The sequence below is a fragment of the Pelobates fuscus genome, chromosome 3 (genome assembly GCF_036172605.1).
Source record: "Pelobates fuscus isolate aPelFus1 chromosome 3, aPelFus1.pri, whole genome shotgun sequence".
NCBI classification, from domain to species: Eukaryota; Metazoa; Chordata; class Amphibia; order Anura; family Pelobatidae; genus Pelobates; species Pelobates fuscus.
In genome coordinates, this window is record NC_086319.1 from 287,189,549 (window position 1) to 287,210,094 (window position 20,546).

Below are 20,546 nucleotides of genomic sequence, written 5' to 3' on the forward strand. Positions count from 1 at the left end.
ATTCTTCATTTTCATAGCCCAGAACAAGAGAAAATTCTTAGCTGATGTGCTGGAGTGATCCCAGACTCCTTTTGTTAAAGGACAATCGTTTGAAAAAGCTGTATTGGACACAGTAAAACGTATTGAGGACCACCAGTGGAAAAAAAAAATGTATATACCATCTTTTCTTTTATATGTATGTTTCAATACATTTTATTTGCCATTTATTAACTAGTCCTGTGGATCCTCCTCCCTTCTTTTCATCTGCCTGAACCTATTACACTAGAAGCCTGGTTGCCCCGGTCTCCCCTCTCTTATGAGTATCCCGGAGTAAAATCAACAGCCATACACAACCTCTTCATCTCAAATTCTTTCACACGTCTTGCACTCACTGAGACCTAGCTGTCCCCCTCTGATCATGTTATGATGGGCTACAATTCTCCCACACTCCTAGACCAAACAAAGGAGGTGGTGTAGACATCCTTCTCTCCCCGCAATGTACCTTTTAGTCTATCCAACCTGCCCATTTACTTCCTTTTAAGTTCATACTGTCTGTCTATTTATACCCACTCCTCTAAAAAGCGCCATAATTCCCCCACCACCCCATCCTAGGCTATTCATTGAGCACTTTTTTTCTTCCTGGCTATCCCATTTCCTCTCCTCTAGCACTCCTTCCTTCATTCTTGGGGACTTTAATATACCAATCAACAACCCAAACTGCCATGATGCCTCTCGTCTGCTCTCTATAACCTCCTCTATTGGACTCGCACAGTGGTCTAATTCATCAACTCATATAGCAGGAAACACTCCTGACCTCATCTTCACCAATCTCTGTACCACCACTAATCTCTCCAATGTTCCATTTCCTCTATCTGACCATCATCTGCTGTCCATTGACATCCGCATACCCCGTACCCAAAGTATACCACCCTCACCACATCAGTCTTGCAGAAACCTTGTTGACCTACAGCATTGCTCCACCAACCTCCAAAGTCTCCTTTCACCCATCTCAAATCTCACCTGCCCTAACACTGCAACCTCCCTCTACAACTCCACTCTTTCCTCTCAAGTAGACATCATGGCACCTCCTACACTTAAACGCACTAAGCGCCACCAATTACAACCCTGGCACACCAAGCTGAGTCAAAAATGTTCCAGAACTGCTGCTGGAGAAAGTCTCACTCTGCATCTGACTTCCTCCACTACCAATTTATGCTACGCTCCTACAGTCTGGCTCTTTCCTCTTCAAATGAAAACTACTTCAATACATTCATAACCAAACTCTCCCATGAACCCAAATGACTGTTTCATGCTTTTAACTCTCTTCTGCGCCCTGTCATGCCTCCTCCTCGTACAAACTTGACCGCCACAAACTTTGCAACTCACTTCACTGAGAAGATTTTTACAGTCAGGGAAGAGATCTCTCATATCACACTATCCACTACCAACGTTTACCCTAACCACACTCCCTCAGCTGTCCTATGCTCATTTCCACCTGCTACAGCAGAAGAGGCTTCTGCTCTGCTCTGTTCCACCTGCCCCACCACCTGTTCCTAAATCTTATTCCCTTGTATCTCATCTGCTGCTTTTGACACTGTGGATCATCAAAAGCTTCTTCTTATCCTCCGTAATCTCGGTCTATGAGATACCGCTCTCTCATGGTGCTCTTCCTACCTCTCCCAGCGCTCATTCAGTGTTTTTTTATTTCTCTGATTCTGCCTCTTCTCCCCAATCCCTCTCTGTTGGTGTTCCCCACAGGTCTGTCTTTGGTCCCCTATTGTTCTCAATCTATACTGCCACCCTTGGTAAACTCATCAGCTCTTTCGGCTTCCAGTATCATTTCTGTATGGATGACACGCAAATGTATCTGTCCTTCCCTAATTTCTCACCACCCCTCTTGACTCGTGTCTCTGACTGCCTCTCTGCTTTTTACAACTGGATGGCTGCTCATTTCCTTAAACTGAACCTGTCCAAAACAGAACTTCTGGTCTTCCCTTCCTCAAGTGTTGCTACTCCCTTGCCTGTGCCCCTCCAAGTCAATGGCACTACCATCCGCTCTACCTCTAAGGCTCGCTGCTATGGTGTTCTCTTTGACTCCGACCTCTCCTTCACCCCTCATGTCCCATCAATCCCCAAATCCTGCCGCTTCAATCTCAAAAATATTGTGCGCATCCAACCCTATTTAACGCCTGATACAGAAAAGGTGCTTGTCCATGCCGCTGTCCTCTCTCGCCTTGACTACTGTAACCCGCTTCTCAGTGGTCTTACATGTTCCCAACTTGCTCCGTTACAGTATATAATGCATGCAGCGGCGAGGCTCATCTTTCCGTCCGCCCGTATCCCTCACTCCTCCCCCCTTTGTCAGTCCCTACGTTGGCTTCCTGTAAGATATAGGACTCAATTTAAGATCATGATACTTGCTTACAAATTTCTACACAATGCTGCTCCTACTTACTTATCCTCACTAATACACAAATATGTCCCATCTAGACCCCTATGTCTAACCTCTGTTCATACTCCTTCCTCTGATGCTCACCTTAAAGATTTCTCTAGGGCTGCACCGTTCCTATAGAATGCCCGTCCCCTCTCTGTTAGAATTTCACCCAATCTCCACTCCTTCAAAAAATCTTTGAAAACTTACTTCTTTAGGAAATCATATCAATTAAACTGTGAACGGCTTTCCCTCCCCAAACCCTGATTCATTTCCTGAAACTATCATCAAAACAAAACACTAAGCCCTCCATGAACATTATCCAAGCTACTTTTGTACCCTACCCTTACCTTTTGTGTCCCATTATCCCACTCTCTCTAGCATGTAAGCTCATTGAGCAGGGCCTTCAATCCATTTGTTCCTGTGTGTCCAACTAGTCTGGTTACAAATACTTGTCTGTTAGTCCACCCATTGTACAGTGCTACGGAACTTGTTGGTGCTATATAAATAATAATAATAAAGAAGACGACGGTCTGTGTCACCAGAGTACTCACAAGCTGATGTGATTTGAGCCTATCCTATCTGGCCCTTTCCATGGGTGTGTCCAATATATATTTAACACTCTTTATTTTATTACATTTTCTGTGTTTTGTTTTTTTCATTGTATGCTACTATTCCATAATCCCTATGGGAATAAGTGTATTTAATAACTCCAACGCGCTCTACTATATAAACTAGTTGTAATTTGTGTCACACAGTTTGGTTTTTGTTTTATCACAACTCTAACCTATAGGTTTTAGAAGGTAAAAAAAATTTTTCCAAGTCATAGGGCTTAAGTCTAAGTCAAGTCTTGCGTCTTTCAAATCTGTCATGTAACAAGTCTTTTTGATTATTTTCCATCGAGTCACAAGTCATCAAATTTGTGACTTGAGTCCAAGTCAAGACCATGTCATGCAACTCAAGTCCACATCCCTGTTTGCAGGAGGTCATTGTCAGTGTTTGGGTAGCATGTAAGTGGATAGCGGAGGGTGGATTAGCAAAGGGACCCAAAAGTAGTGACTTATCCAGGGCCTCTGTGTGTGCAATTTGCATGTGAATACATTAGGTATAGATATATATGTCCATACTATATTAAATGGGATGACCGTGATTTTCACATACCTATCAGTTGATCAATAAAATAAAAGGTTTCATTTGTTCTTGCAGGGCAAAATTAGGTAGATATTTTGTAATAGTATGTCACATATTAGGAAATCCTCATGTTACCCATAAATCATTTAGTTACAATTTCTCCTTCAAACAAAACTTATGCGGTGCGTCAAAGACAGATCAATGGTGACACAGAGTCTGCGCTGCACACTAATAGAATTATGCTGTTTCTTTTTTATATCCATAATCCAATTTCTCAGGCTATTTGTGGAGGGAGCTCAATTAAATTGGGTATCCTAAAACATAATGAAAATCTGAAAAGCTGAGTAGTTTGCAAAATTGTAACGTTTGCTAAAATAAACTTCAGATAGCAACTTACTAACAATCCTACAAAAATATAAATCAGGAGATTGCAATAAACATGATATAATTAGATTCGTCTTAACCATTCTATATGTTTCCAACAGAGAATATAAGAGTTGATATAAATATACAAAGGGGAAGATTTTGTTCTTAAACTGAAAGTCAAGCCTCAGGTTATCTAAGGCAGCCCTAAGAGTGCAGCTTCATCCATCAAGCCAGACGGCCGATCTGAAGGTGTCTTTTTTTTTTTTTCTTAGCACTGAGAAAAGTACAACATTGATAAGGTCCAATGCAATGCATTTATAAATAGTATAGCAACCAGGGAGATAGAGGTACTGGGAAAGGACTCTGAGAGGGCTAAAGACATTGGGGAAGATTGAGATATTCTTACTGAAAGTGAAGCTTTGCGTGGAGATTAAGACATTTTGCACAATATGAGGAGCATTTAGATATTGGACTGCGAGTGAGAAAAAAAAATTGCCATTCCCCCAGTTTCTCCTCCTCAATTGGAGATTTAGGCATTGAGGATGAGAAATGTAGGGGCAATGCATGGTTTGCATGTAAATACAATTTACTATTGTCTAATAAGAATGGGACACGCCAGGCATCATAACTTAATCTCAATGAAGTTGTTATGGTGTCAGGTTGTCCAGGGTGAAGTGGTTAAATTGTTTACAAATGGTTTAACATCAAACTTTTGAGGACCATGCCCATCTGTTCTGCTGGTGGTCTGAGGCTTTAATCACGAAGCCTCCGACTGGGCGCTGCTGATTATCTGAGGGCATACGTTTTCATACTTTGTGGGTTTTTTTTTTTTACTCCATTTTATGAATGGGGTGCAAAGTCCGAGGTTTCCGGATTTAAGTCCTGGACCAATGTGGGAAGTTGCGGAGTAGAGTTAACAGTTTTAGTTTAACACATTAATATAAGACAGCGGCTGGGACCTCCTGTTTCCATAACAAACCCATCCCCTCTCCCTAAGACATAAGAGAACCTCTGAACTACATCACTCATAATGTTGACAAAGCCTCATGTGAGATGTAGTCCACAACATCTGTAGTGCCGAAGGTTGTCTAACCCTGGCATAGGTCATTAAACTGGGATAGTCGCCAAAATGTAAAAGTATACATATATGTAAAAGTATTTATAAGTATAACATGCTTTTACTTGCCCCTCTCCTCCCCCCAGCAACTGGTCCCCCAGTGGAAAAGTCATCCTTGGGTTAAGACCCCAGATGGCGACAAAGCCATTTTAATGTAGGTGGTATTCAAAACTAAGGCAAATATTCTTGAAGTTCCAGTGTTAATTTGGAATTATATGTAAAAATCCAAACTCTCCTAACAGAATGCCCGGATATACAATAGAGCTGGAGAGAATGTGCCAAATAAGTTAAAAGTTTTTATGGCTTACATTGTAAGATGTAATATCTGTAATATACATGCATTTTGCACATGGGTTGCTGTACAATGCAGAAGTGTGCGTATTCTAAGTTCAATGTTTTTAGCTAGAGGTGCTGTGATTTCATTTTACTGTAATAGATTATATAGTGTGTTAACAAAATAGGTAGCAGTAAAAAATTGTAAATTGGCATGATAGGTTAAGACATTGTCTGCACTTACACCTTAAGCATTTCGTGTCCATTTATTATGCCCCACAGTGGGAGAGCATGAGCTATCAGGGAGATAGATGTGAAATAAAATTAGAGGTCGATACCTCCTGACATAATGCTGGCCTCAGGATTCTGTCTTAAGAATTAGAGCTAAGTTGAGGCTTGATCTTTGTTGACACCTGAGCTGCATATTTCTTTGCTTGCAAGTAGATAGATCTATAAATGGTTTGATGGTAAATTACTTTCACATTACAAGTCCGGTAGCTGGTGTGTTGGTTTCATGAGATTTACTTTAAAAATAATACGTTTAAAATCGTAAACATTATTATGAAGAAAGAGCTCGTGCCCTGTGTCGCCATTTATAATGGCGTGCATTATTACAGTATGGGCACAGCAGTGTAACCACATACTCTTATCCTGTGTCCTTAGGATGTAAACTAGTTTGTATCCTTGTTAATCCATGTCGGCACTTGATATGCCATAGTTTGTAGTTTCCACCATTTCAAATGCAGGTATTCCTGACCCCAAGTCCCATCCAACTCTAGCAAGTCTGATCCCACTTTTGAAGACTTGACATTTGAGCTTCTGTGTAACAGAATATCCATGATATCATAAAGCATAGACAGGCCTGGTAATGTAGAAATATCTTGAATTTTACCATTCATAAATCCCTCTGATTTACTTATCTTTATTATCTTTATTACAGTTCTTCTATGTGCTTGTCGCCATTTTCATCATTGAACTTCTGTTGCTTGTCATCGAACTGGTGTTTGAAGATCAGGTAAGGTGTGCGTCGTACAGCATGGATCTCAAAATAAAGGACCTGTTTCTCTGAGGAGAAGGGAGTGTGGATGGAACAACAGAAACTTAAACCTTTCTCTATTGATGTGTTCTTGTTTTGTTTTTTAAGAAAAAAATAAATACATGTAACCTTTGTTAGAAAAATAACATTCAGCTGAGACAAGCTTAAAAGCATAGAACAAAGCACTCAAAGTTTGATATTAATTTAATTCCAGGTAATCATGTGTATTAGCTCCTGATTAACCATTTCATATTTTGGACCGATTTAATTACTGCAGTTGGTTATTGGAAGCTGATAAATATATCACCACATTTGTAATAGGAAGGTTTTAAACCTCCATATATTTCCTCATTCTCTGTACCGCAGGTAGGGGCATGTCCATGAAACACTGCTCACTATAACATACAGACTTTTCAGGAGAAGCTGATCCATTTATCAGGTTTGGCTGGCATTATTTAAAAGTACTTATTATTATTATTATTATAATTAGTATTATTGCCATTTATATAGCTCCAACGGATTCTGTTGCGCTTTACAATATTATAAGGGGGGGGGGGGGATTATAATTAGTATTATTGCCATTTATATAGCTCCAACGGATTCTGTTGCGCTTTACAATATTATAAGAGGGGGGGGGGGATTCAATTACATGAAAACTTGCCCTGCTCAAACGAGCTTACAGGAAATAGCAACTTGATTTCATCTGGGCCTTTACGATTTCTAGATAAATAAAAATAATGAAATATTCTATTTATAAGTAAAAGAAGCTGCAGGCATTTATATGGAATATAACATAATATAAAATAAGAGCAGAATACATTATGTCCACATATGTGCATCATGAGTTAGTTACCTGGCTAAAACCAGGTATCTGTAAAATATATGATATGACAGCAGTTCCATGCAGCTATGTACACTGGAACATTATGAGCAATACAAAAGGACATCTAGGAGCCCCGCTGGGGAAATGTGTTGAAGACCTCTATGGTGATCATAGTGGGAAAATAAGAAGGGATTTGTTTAATAATTTGTTGTTGTTTTTTTTTTTTTTAAATCAAGCTTTTAAATACACCGAATTGAGAGAGAAGCAATTAATTGCAGCAAACATTTGATAGACTTTCAATCAGAAGTTTCTTAGTTGCGTAAATATTTTGTTGTCTTTTCTTTGTTTTATGTGTTAAAGCTTTTCTTTCTATTGCTACTTTGAGAATAGGTAAAAGTCTGACCCCTTTTCAACAAATTGCCAATCTCTTGCTGAAATACATGGCATATGTGTATTTCTGCAGCTTCTTTTAACGAATGTATACAATAATGTCTCCCATGTTGTCCTCTCTAGCAGTGAATGGTTTAAAGTGTGTGACAGTCGAATTCACTGCTGTGCTATTTTTATATGAAGACCCCAGGGGTGAATTAGTCTTTTGTTAATAAAGGGTAGGAATCATGAATGCTATTTCTAGCTTCACTTGGACTTGTTTGTAAGTATGAGACAGTGTGCCGCGAGCTACTTTTCTGTCGCTCCTGAAAGAGTCCATTTCATGCTGCAATTTACAGTATCCCTGTAAGACAGATCTTAGCGTCAAGACAAACGTCAGCTTGTGTTTCATGTACAAAGCTAATCGCAAAGCAAAGATTGAATAAGTAACTCTCTTACATGCGTTGCTTACAAAACAATGTCTGCTATGAGAGCTGGGGAGAGATTATACAGATTGTTAAGAGAAGCGTGATATGCAGGATTTACTATAACATTTAACATACCACGCAACAGTCCCGTGTGGAAATACTCCAAGCAGAAGTCCTGCTTGCTTAATTCAGTATCCTGGTTCCCAAGAACATCAAAATAGTCTCTAGATATGTATTGACCTGGTGAATGCATGTTTCAGTAAGACATGACTGTGAAATCCATTAAAACGTTTAAAACATGTTTTCCACTACTCTTAGGTGGCAGCTTTGGCTATGGTATGCTCAGACCAAGTATATAAACAAAAACTGACAAACGCCAGGTAAAAAGGCAGTGCTCATAACAATGATTGACATAGAGTTAAGATAAAGGCACACAGTTGTAAAATAAAGGCATCTGGATTCCTAAATGTATTTAATTTTTCAAACCAAGCAAATGCAGGATTGTTAAATACATACATCGATAGGTAAATACATTAATACAGATCTGAGAAGTGATACTTCCCTTTTAAGTGATATCACAATACTAAATAACATTTGCACAACATTTAGCAAATATTCCAATGGCTCGCGTATGATTCAGATGGTTAAAAAAGAAGTGTCAATTCTGGTATGTGTGCCTATGTCAGCAGGTGAATGTAGTAAAATCTTTAAATGTTGTTTCTGTGAAAATTTAAACTAGAAGTCCAGGCAGATGAAATTCACCCTGAGGCATGAGATTACATTCTGCATTAGGAACAAATAAATCCCACATATTGTAGCCACAAAATGTACAGCACATGGCTATTTTTAAATGCACTCTCTCTAAGGACTATAAAGCAGCTGTACTGGGAATTGGTTGAAAATACAGATGGATGAACTTCTGAAATCGAAAACAATCCTAAAATCTACCCCCATCCTTCTCACCCTTTCATGCATGCGGAATATATATAAACAAAGATCAACAAACCTGAAGCATGTCCCAAAAAGATGAGATCTAATGATCAGCACACTGCAAAATATTCATATATTTCTCACATAAAGGAACAATATAGTCACATCGACCACTTCATCTCCATAAAGTGGCCTGGGTGCAGTGTCTCTGTCCCCCTAATCCCGCAGTGTAAAACATTGCATTTTTTTTATTGCATTGTAGGGTTAAGTCCTCCTCTAGTGGCTGTCAGTATGTTAGTATTTTGATATTAAATAGTGTACACATTGCTTGCATGTGGAGAACAGTCCTATTTCTTGTCCAGGAATCTGTTCGAGATTACAATTTCCTCAGGAATGCAATCCATTTTAGTGGAATCTTATTGGAATGGTGGATCTACAAGCCTTGCTTTGCTATCTAAACTTGCATTATTGATCTCACATTGAGAATTTGTTCTTGGTGCAAGCAGAGTCAATCAAGTGTCAATCATATTGGATTTTCTTACAATCTCTTTACAGAAGTATTCTGCATCGTGTTGACCTTTTCAAATTGGAGAGAAGTTTGACATTTTTCAGTATAAGTACTGTTGGCAATGTCTTGCAGGTCGAGGCCCTAGTTTCAAGCGGAACTGTGCTTAAAGTAACTTATGTTTATAGTTCGATACGTTGCCCACAATTTTTAAATTCACCCACTTGTATACATTAAAAAAAAAAAAAATATGTTTCAAAATGTAATCTAGCACCAAGACACAATCAGCTCGGCAGCTACTCTTTCCACTGTGAGATCATCAAATATGATGATCTCTAGTCCAATTAAATACTTCTCATAGAGGATGGTTGCGGACATAGGATGCACAGACCGGAATTGCCACACTCCCCCATTCTAATGCTTCTCTTAGAGAAGCATTTGCCATGTTCATAGTCATCACGTTCAGAATGTGAAGACCTTATATCTAAAGGAGGGGGTGCCCTTAGTTTCTGTCTTCAACCACTCGAGGAATGTTCTCAGCCAAGTGTAAATATTGTTGTTTCCCAGAAACCGCAATGTTTGTTATCCCCATGGAAAAGAGACCATATATCTGCACCAAAACCACTGCATCAAGATATATTAAGTCGTGTTTTTGATGCTTAGAGTATCCCTTAAAATACTATGCAACTCTAGACTGTTTTTAATGTTAACAAGATAGTCTTGTATATTGTTTGGGTTTAATTTGATTTGTTTTTTCACATATTGGACTTTATTAACCCCTTAAGGATGGAGGCATTTGTCCAAGGTTTATAGGTTTGGTTCACTGTTATTTAAGGGGATTACCTTAAAATGACCCAATCCATGTTATACATCATTTTTAAAGGGCTTTAATTCCATATCCTATATGTATACCTAACACAACATTAAATGTGTATAAAATGTTAACATTTTTTGCTTAGGATAATTTTTGCACATCCAGTGCAATGAAATAAAAATAACTCCAAAAAGATTCATTTATTAGTATTGACTGTTAAATGCCTAATATGTCTAGGATTTTAATACATTTTTGATATTGTGGGGCTTGTCATAGGGTTAGCATTAACCAACCATATCCAATACTTACACTAATTCTAACTGAATGCCTACCCTGAACATACCCTTAACCTTAACCATTCACTATGACTAACCCTAAAACTGCATTCAATTTTACCTTACTCTAACACTAACCCTACACTAAGCCTAACCATACAGCTGATCCGATCCTAACCCTAAATGTAACCTGACCCTAACCTCAACCCTAACCCTAAGGAAACCCTCTGCTAATATCAATTCTAACTTTAAAAAATGGACCACAATCTACTGGCTGTTTCTATAATTACACTCACTGTAATTATGAATGGAGCCTGCTTCCAGCCCATTTCATTGTGATCCATGCTGGGCAGCTGGCAAAGCTCAGCACCCATAACAATTGGCTGGGCACAGCCCGGCAGACCCTGCTAAGGTTTCCATTCTCTAGTCCGCATCCCAAAAACCATTGCTGGAAGCTATTGCGCTCTGCTGCTGTTTTATGAATGGAGTTAATGGGCTCTATGCAACTCCAACAATATAAAAGACTCTCTTGTTAACATTAAAAACAGTCTAGAGTAGCATAGTATTTAAAGGGATACTCTAAGCACCAAAATCGTAATCTTAATGTATCTTGACGTCTTGGTTTTAAAATGTTTAAACATTTAGACAGTTCATGGATGAAATTTAATGTTTTTGTTATTTTTTTACAGTTCAAAAAGTTTGCACATGCAAATGTTCTTGTGGGAATGCAGCAGTACTACGATGATTTGGATTTTAAGAATATTATGGATTTTGTGCAGGAAAAGGTTGGTACCAATTTAAATATTTATCTTCATAAGCAGATTTGTATTGATGTTACATAGATTAGAGGGAAAGGTCAATAGAGGTTACATTTTTCATATAAATTTAAACTTTATAACATTCAAGTAAAATCAGGATGGAACTTGACAATATATATCTTTTAAATAAAAATTAAAAAAATAAAATTAGGGCCCAGTTAAAAAAAATTGGCTGAAACGTACAAGAACTTAAAAAAAATAGAAAATGTGTATATATATATATAAATATATATAAGAATAGATGATCCAGATAGCACTCCCAGGACTTAGAAAAAGTATGAAACTTAACTTTACAAATAAATAATTTATTTGTAGATTGTAGATATTTATAGTTTTATGTGGAAAGTTAATTAAAAGTTAAGTTTTATACTTTTTCTGGGAGTGCTATCTGGATCATCTATTGTTGTATTCTTGCCTGACAAGCACCGGGCAAGTATATTTTGAATTTCATGGAGTGCAGGATTATTTTTTCTTTATATATAACTTAACTTTTAATTACCTTTACAAATCTACAAATATATACAATCTAAAAATAAATGATTTATTTGTAAAGTTAAGTTTTATACTTTTTCTAAGTCCTGGGAGTGCTATCTGGATCATCTATTGTTTATATTTATATATATGTATATATATATTTATTTATTTTTTTAAATCCTGTGACATCGCCACTTTAATATCGTGTTATTAAAGTGGTGCTGTCACAGGATTTGTAAAAAAAAAAAAAAAAATGTACTGTTCCACCCCAAGTCTAAGTCCTTACTGCCTTCAGGAAATTTATATTTTGATATTTTTTAAATCTCGAATTCACCTATTTTTACCTTTTTTTTTGTTTGTTTGTTTTTTAATTTCTTGCTTTTTCGTGGCACTGGATCTCATTCCAAGCCTCCGCCATGTTGAGCATCCTGTCAGTGCCATTGTGTGCCCTTTCTCTAATCTGTGCCAGAAGTCCCACACATGACTACTGTTATAGACGAGGGATGCAATGCAGGTGAGTATTGTGGGAAAATGGGACTCCACAAAGAAAGTGAGTGGAGCTTGCCTTTGTCAAGATTTATCAAAGAGAAGAAGCACAGGTTTGGAGAGAGGATAGCTTAGCGTGGGGACTGGGTGCAGCTTCCTCTGCTTTCTCACTGAAATTTGTACACTTGGGTATGAGGGAAATATGATTTGAATCAATATTTTCCTCAGTGCCTTCTGCTGATTTCTATTCCTCAGTAGTCAAGTGCAGAAACTCAACTGCCCTGTGCTTCACTTTTATACAATCAAGGAGTAAGAAAGTGGACATTTTGGTTGTTTCTAATTTCCCAGTTATTATGAATTTCATTGAACTTTCTATAATTTTAGAGCACGTGGATAGTTATTGTGTGTGGTTACAATGATGTTTAAATTGCCAATTTGCAAACCATGATTCAATGACCGAAGCAAAGATTGTCAACATTTTCTTCATTATTTATGAAAAAATACATTTATCAAAATGACCTTTTAGTAACTCCATCTTTTCAAAGGACAACAATAAAACTAAAGTAACTAAAATTGGAAGCGCTTTAGATAGGGTTTTTTGCCTTCTTTTGGATCAACAGCAAAAACATATGTGAGGAAGGCTGAACTTGATGGACGCAAGTCTCTTTTCAGCTATGTAACTATGTAACTATGGTTAATTAACACAGGTTTGAAACCTCCATGTGTGTTTGTGTATGACTGTGCATCTGCAATATATATGCATGCATACGTGTGCTCTACAACACACAGTAGCTTCTGAGAATTGCCAGATAATTAATAGTGATGTTTTTGTTTGTTGTGTACTATTCTGTTCCTGCAGTTCTCCTGTTGTGGAGGTGATGAGTTCAAAGACTGGATGGTGAATCAGTATCACTCCTGTAATAGCACAGGACCCCTCTCCTGCGGAGTGCCCTATACATGCTGCATAACTGGAACGGTAAGGATGGGACATTAAGTACATTTTAAACAGATGTGATAGTTGTACCCATACTTCTTCCGTATCTTTCTGTCTCTCATTTTTATTTTATTTTTTTGTTCCCTTTCACTCTCTGTGTGTAACCTATGTTAGAATGTAAGTATAGCTACACTCCCTCTGCTGTAAAATACAGTACTGCAGATCTTCCATCTTCATACCTTAGCGTGTCTGCAGCAAACTCTGCCCATAGATAAAATGGTTAATATAGGTCTGTAGAGCATTCCAAATAAACAGAGAAACAGAATAAGCATACAAAATCTACAGTCGTTATCATCTGTATTTACTAGGGAACGGAAACAAAGGATTTGTAAATCACTAAATTCAATAATATGCAGCAAACCCTTAAATATAGCAGAACCTTAATACCAGATAGTAAGTTTTAAAAAGTCCTAATAAATAAAAATTGCACCAGAAGATTTGATTGAAGTTCTTGTAGGACATATCGGGTCAATCCTACAAGAACTTCAATCGAGTCTTCTGGCGCAACTCATATTGAAAAATGGATTTAATGTGATGGTGGTGGTTTTGTCATTGCAGCAAAGCTACATCAACATTGTTAACTTTGCTGCCACACAGATTAGCAAAGGGTTTTGTCCAGGGCACAAGAAACCTTGACAAGGTTTGGTTAAGTGGCACTAAAAGCTAAAGATGCTGAGCATGCAATAAAAGCAACCTGGTAATCTCTCTACATTAACAAAATAAATAATGAAGGGGAAAAAGTGAACACTGATATAAAAAGGGCACAGGAGATGCAGTCTTGTCAAATAATTTTTTATTAAGGTATGCAACATTGTAATTCTTTATACATTTTTCTAAGTTACCGGCCGTGGCTCTGTAACGCGATTGCAGATTGTTAACCTGCCTACTCCAATATATATAATTATTATTTCTATTTTATTTATTTTTATATATACTTTTCTGTTTTTAAGTCGCTCTATTATTTGTTGTGAAGCAGCCCTAACTTATTGATTCAGGATATATTTTATTATCTGCATGTTTTATCCCCTTATTGGATTTACCCCTATTAAATCTGGGAGCCCTGCAGACTGGAAAACTCCTTCACCCATTTTGTATTATTCACAATCCCACAGCCCATGGGGTGCACCAAAAGGAGAGGCTAGTAACTGATGTTTTGTGTGAACCCATTTTCAGACAGTGTTTGTACCTATAGTTTCCAGGTATAGTAGTGTGCTTTCTTAGCACTTATGATTGGAAAATAGGTTTGCTGATGAAGCTCAGTTATGGACAGAAAATATCACAAAAATATTACAAATCTTTAAACTTCCAAGTGCAACTGAATTCAATAGCATTGCAGCTATTTACACCACCTAGTATATCAATCACCAAGTATTGGCATCTGCTTTAAAATCACAATGGACAATATTGAAACATATTATGATGATGCTAAACCTTCTCATAGAGAAGCATTTGGATAATGCTTCTCAATGATTGGATTCTGATTTGGCTACAGCGGTGAGACCTGGACACCACTAAATGGAAGGTTTAACATTTTTTTATAATTCACTGCAGTAAATTCTAGGATTCTAAATAAAAATGTTGAAAATATTTGAATTTTCCTTTAATGTTCTGAAAATATTAACCTAAACTATTGTTTAGCAGTGCACAAGGGAGAAGAGGAAGATAGCTGAATTTTTATCTCAGGGCTGCATCACTGCAATGCATCGGATAAGACTTGCTTTCATGTTTTAATAACCAGCAACTTGATTATCAAATTGCAAGAACAGCATATGAATAATAATTACAATACTAACTACATAAAGCTGAGTTTATTAGAGATTCATGTTTGAAAACCGATCCAAAAAGTATCATCTCATTTCGATAATCACTGGAGTGTGACTGGAAAAGAGTAAACCTAAAAAAAAAAAAAAAAAAAAAACTCATTTATATTCTCAAACTTCATAAATATTATGTTCTCAAGGAATAGCGCTAGGTAGAACCTGTCAAAATACATCTTGGTGGCTCCAAACATTGTCTTTTATCGTGATCTTTAAATCCACATTTAACTACTTAAATTTGTTTATATGTGTGTCAGTAAATAATAATCTGTTATGCTCTTTTGGACACAGTATGCACACAGTATGCACACAGTATTTCCATAATGACTACAAAGTGCCATAAATGAAGACAGGTCTATGGGGTATATTCATTAAACGCTGTATTTGAGTGATCTGGCAACTGCATGTTATAATTTAGGTTTAAAAATTCTTTGGTCTCAGCTTGACCATTTTGAAGTAAATTTTGCATTCTGCAATGCATGTAGAGATTCCGGGAGAGGGGTTTTGTGTGTATGTGCGTGTTAATTTTCATTTTTGTTTCCATTAAATAATGCACTATCTAGGCATACTGAAACAAAAAGTAAATTTCAACATTACTTATCAGGATGTGGAAAATGTTTTGATTCTGGGTGTCTTTTCTGCAAACTGCTTGGTAGTGAAGGGGTTAGGTTTGTCTGGCTCAGCACAGTGAGATGTGCAATCCACAGCTGCTGCCTAGCGTATTGTTAGGGGGGCTGACCTGGGCTAGAGCTCGTAGTGGGCTCCTGAAATGCTCTGGGTCTAATTTTGGCACTTATCATTGTTAGCCTCGTGCCTTCTGAAAATCTGAGTTGGAGATATATCCCTCTCAGTATCTCTGCTATTGATAACAGTAAAAATAATAAATAGCTGATGTTGCAGATTTTCCAATAACGCCTTCTCCTAAACCTCTTAGTTATGTAATTAGATGTTATGTAGTGGTTTATCATAAAAAAAAATCAAAAAAAAAAATCAGAGTTTTGAATGACAGATTTAGGGTGGAAGAAGTCATACATTTTTCCCTTGGGCGGAAGCTGCTGTTCTTTTTGCCCCCTGGCAGCAGTAGTGTAAAAATGATCTGTACCGACCAGGTCCATTTCATGTTTCTCCCAGAATAGGATTTACAATACTGATACTGCCATGTATTACTTAAATTCTATATAGTGAATATTGGTTTTAATTTATAGATTAGGGTTTATAGATTGATATGGTTTGTGAATGGATATTAGTTCTAGATATTGTGACTTGTGTTTAGCAGTAGTCTAGGTAATTGGGTTACTACACAGTATCTCTAGAAATGGATCTAGACTTAATGAAGCCTCAGGCAAATCTCCATTACAATGTACCATAATCCACTCATCTCCCAGCCTCAAAATCCCTGCATCACCTGCATCCCATATACCAATTAACAAGCCATCGCATATCCTAATCCCCTCATAACTCATAACCCCTCATAACTATCCTCACCTGTCCCCTCTAACCAACAATCACATCAACCCATTCCTCCAAGAAAGTTCAAAACCTTTTATGGAGAAGTACCTCTGCCGGTCTAAAAAATAACTAAAAAAAATCTTAAGTACCTCTGCCTTAAGAAAGTAATTTCTATTGATTTAAAATCCAAATGAAAGTGTAGACACTGATATTGAAGTTATCCCATATTGGAGAACAAGCCTGATTAAAGGTAGTAAAGATTATCTTTAAACTAAATATGACTTCATGTGAATATTGTGTATGAACTAAGTATTTGAAGTATAAAAGTCACAAATTGAAAATCTAATACACACATAGTTACTCAGAGAGGACACTGACACACACACACACTGACTGACTGACAGACACACACACATTCACTGACAGACACTCTCACTAATTTGGCACACGTTGACACACACACTCACTGGCCGACATACACATTCTGTCACACACACTCAAATTATAATTTTTATTTAAGTCCACCCAGCCTCTCTACCTTTGGGGTGAGCTAGAGTGGATCCTTTCCATGGGTTCCAGTGTGGATCCTTTCCCTGGGGTCTGATGGCGCTGCTGTCATCTTCATGGTGATTTTACTGCGCTCCCTCACGTGCTGTTTAGTGATGCTGGGGACAAAGTGACATCAAAGCCTGGCTCACTGCATGCGTGCAGGGCACGCGAAGGAGCAGTGCTGGAAAAGTACAGAGATTACAGCTACAGCCCACATTGGACACTGTATTTGAACAAAGTAGGCACCTGCTGTCCGGGTAAGCAGGTACCTACTCTGCCTTAGTGCAGCACACACCCAGCAGAGTCTGCCTGGGGCCCTGCGGTGCCTCCTGCCCTGGTAGTTCATTGTTTCTGTCATGTTTCCCTGGTGATGTAGGTGACATACTGCACCCTCTGCTGAAAACCCTTCATGATATCCTCTCTTTCGCATTTCCGGCACTCAGTATTCAGTCTGAGCACAGACTGGGAATCCTTTCAGCTGTGCTCTGATTCACTAAATGAGTGCTGGAGCCGCGAGAGACAGGATATCATGGAGGATTACCAGAAGTGTTGCAGAGAGTCGCATATCACCACTGGGCCACCAGGGACCATGGAGGAGTAGAGTCTTACACTGGACTCTGAGTAGGGCAGAAGCAGGCTTGTAAATAGTTGGCTGCCTGATGCTGCCCTGCTTGCTGCTACCATGCCTTATGGTCCCTCCTGACAGGTGAAGTTGCGATCTTTGCGACCATTGTAATTCTGCCACTGCATCACCCCCATCCAGATGGTACTTTCAAAACTACAAATCTACATAAACACCTCAATTAATGCCTATAATTCCCCTCACCCCAGCCCCTTAACCCCTCATCTCCTCTGTCATGTAAGTACCCCAATCCATCTGCAAAATCTCATTATCCCCAGACCCAATTGTTACTTCATCTTATAATCATATCACCCATGTATCCATCCCAAAATCCAACCACAATCTGTCTTGTCAAATTATCACATCCCATTATTGTCATCAGCCCTACCCCTTTAAATACAGCCCAATTATTTAGCTATAGCATATAAACCATTTTATTTGGGGTCTAGACTGTCCATTCATTTTGTCTGTTCTAGTAAGTGTGTATAACAAGCCCATCTATAGTAATACATTTCTTTACTGTAAAATTAAGAACAACTTTCCACTGGTGAATGGTTTAAAGGGTGTATTAATTACCGAATGTTTAAAGGCTGTTAGACTGGGCTCTTTTTCTAAAGTAAAATTGTTCACTAGAGGCAGTACACATTTTAAATATGTATTTGAATGTCCCAGTTGAAATAGAAAGTTATTATTTTTATAATTGGTATGTTTTGTTTTATTGGGACCATCCATGTATTATATGCCACAGTTTTAGGTCATCTGCTAGTCTCCAAATTAATAGACATTTCTTACGTTGATTAATTTAGTGTTTAGTGAACTCAAGTCAGTATGTAAAAAAAAAAGAAAGTAATGTGTTGCTTATTTTAAGACAACAGACTTGTTTATTTGTATTGCTATTGACCAACTCCTGAATAAATTTAAGAGACAAATTGTTGTTTCAATAAAAGAGTAATAGTTTATTGAATCAACTGCAAATCCCCTTTGTGATGTGATAGCACAGAGTACCTAGTAACATTTTGCTGAAAGCATGTATTTATAGATATTAAAAAAGGCCTTTTGGAACTTTGCTGAGTGCTACTGTTCCTTAGTTATTTATCTTGTCACCTAGTTTGATATATTGTGAAACACGTAGCTACAACCTACTGTTGCTTGGTCAGGGTAGGTCCTTAATCTGTACTAAAATCTGTAGATTAGAATATTTTTAGGATTTTATTTTGTACCTTTTCCTCTTAATTTGATTTTTATTGTAGCCAAAGGCATGTAAGAAGGTGTTACAAATGACAAATTAGTTTCTTTGTAGAAAGCAAACAATGTTATATATAGAGGGTTACCAATTATGGTTCAAAGATAAAACTATGTAACAAAAATGTATAATAGGTGAACAAAATGCTTTTTGAAACCAATAGGGAAAATACATTCAAGTGCTGACCGAAGTTAAGATTATTTTGATAATCTATATTAGTAGTAGTACTATTTAGTATATACCGTATTTATCGGCGTATAACACGCACTTTTTCTCCCTGAAAATAGGGGGAAATTTATGTGTGCGTGTTATACGCCGATATACCATAATTACTTACCTGTCTTGAAGCGTGGGCCGGTGTTCAGCGCGCACCGCGGTACTGGAACTTCAATTTCAGGTTCCGGTTTCCGGCGGGACTGAAAGGAAGTGTGCACACTTCCTTTCAGTCCCGCCGGAAACCGGAACCTGAAATTGAAGTTCCAGTACCGCGGTGCGCGCTGAACACCGGCCCACGCTTCAAGACAGGTAAGTAATTATGGGACAAGGGGAGGGAAAGTGCACTATGGGACAAGGGGAGGGAAAGTGCACTAGGGGACACTATGGGGGGGACGGGGGAGGGACGAATACTATGGAAAGGGGGGAACACTATGGGAGGGGGGGAAGAATACTATGGAAGGGGGGGAATACTATGGGAGGGGGGAAGAATACTATGGAAAGGGGAGGGACACTATGGAAAGGGGGGGAACACTATGGGATGAGGGGGGAACACTATGGGAGGGGTGGAGAATACTATGGAAAGGGGGGGGACACACTATGGGATGAGGGGGGGGGAATACTATGGGAGGGGGGAAATTTCCTGGAATTTCCTTCTTAAAATGAGGTGTGTGTTATACGCCGCTGCGTGTTATACGCCGATAAATACGGTAATATATAGTTAGCATACTTTACTATAGTATGCCTTTTTTATCCTTCATATGACCCCTCTTATTGATAACTAATCTTTGCTATATAGCACATATACAGTTTCATGCAACTTACATCACATAATGTTAAGCATATTTAGCTCCTCTAATTATTTAATAAAATATAGTAGATCTTATATCTTTGACTTTTCTAGAGAAGATGACCCTAAAACATGCAAAACATTCATCCTAAAACGGTCAATCAAACATTTGGTGCAGCTACTCAACACATTTGGCAACCAAATCACTCTGTTTCCATATGTGGCAACCTGTCAGATTGTGGTTAGAGTGGTGGAACAGCACACCCATACCAAAAAACCCCACAGGAGAAGCCTGGAGGTGGAGACAGCGTTCTGATAAGTTTGTGGTGACACAGGGCTTTATTGTAAAGCAAGGTATTTAACAAGGGGCAAAGACAAAGGCATCATAAGGGACTCTGTAGATCAGGGCTGGCAGTAAAGTAGTAGAGTCAGGAACAAGCTAAAGTCAATAAGCCAAAAGATTCAACCACTGGGATGGGATTGGAACAGAACAGCAGTAGAGAAGAAAGTAACATCAGGAGTCACAGCAAGCTGCAAACCAACCAAACAACTGCTGAGGCATTCCCTGGTGCTTTATAGGCTGACGGGGGTCATACAACCAGTTCTTAGTGTGG

At 38.2% G+C, this 20,546-nt stretch overlaps 1 protein-coding gene across 2 annotated transcripts in view; it reads left to right on the plus strand.

Moving 5' to 3' along the window:
- Nucleotides 1-20,546, plus strand: part of LOC134603059 (tetraspanin-15-like) — a 147,643-nt gene that overhangs the window by 80,684 nt on the left and 46,413 nt on the right. Inside the window, exons 3-5 of one of the 2 annotated variants that reach the window (XM_063448672.1) lie at nt 6,238-6,312; nt 11,167-11,262; nt 13,115-13,231. In XM_063448672.1, the coding sequence (XP_063304742.1) occupies nt 6,238-6,312; nt 11,167-11,262; nt 13,115-13,231 (288 nt within the window). The remainder of the gene's footprint in view (nt 1-6,237; nt 6,313-11,166; nt 11,263-13,114; nt 13,232-20,546) is intronic. The other variant, XM_063448673.1, reaches the window with a different exon arrangement.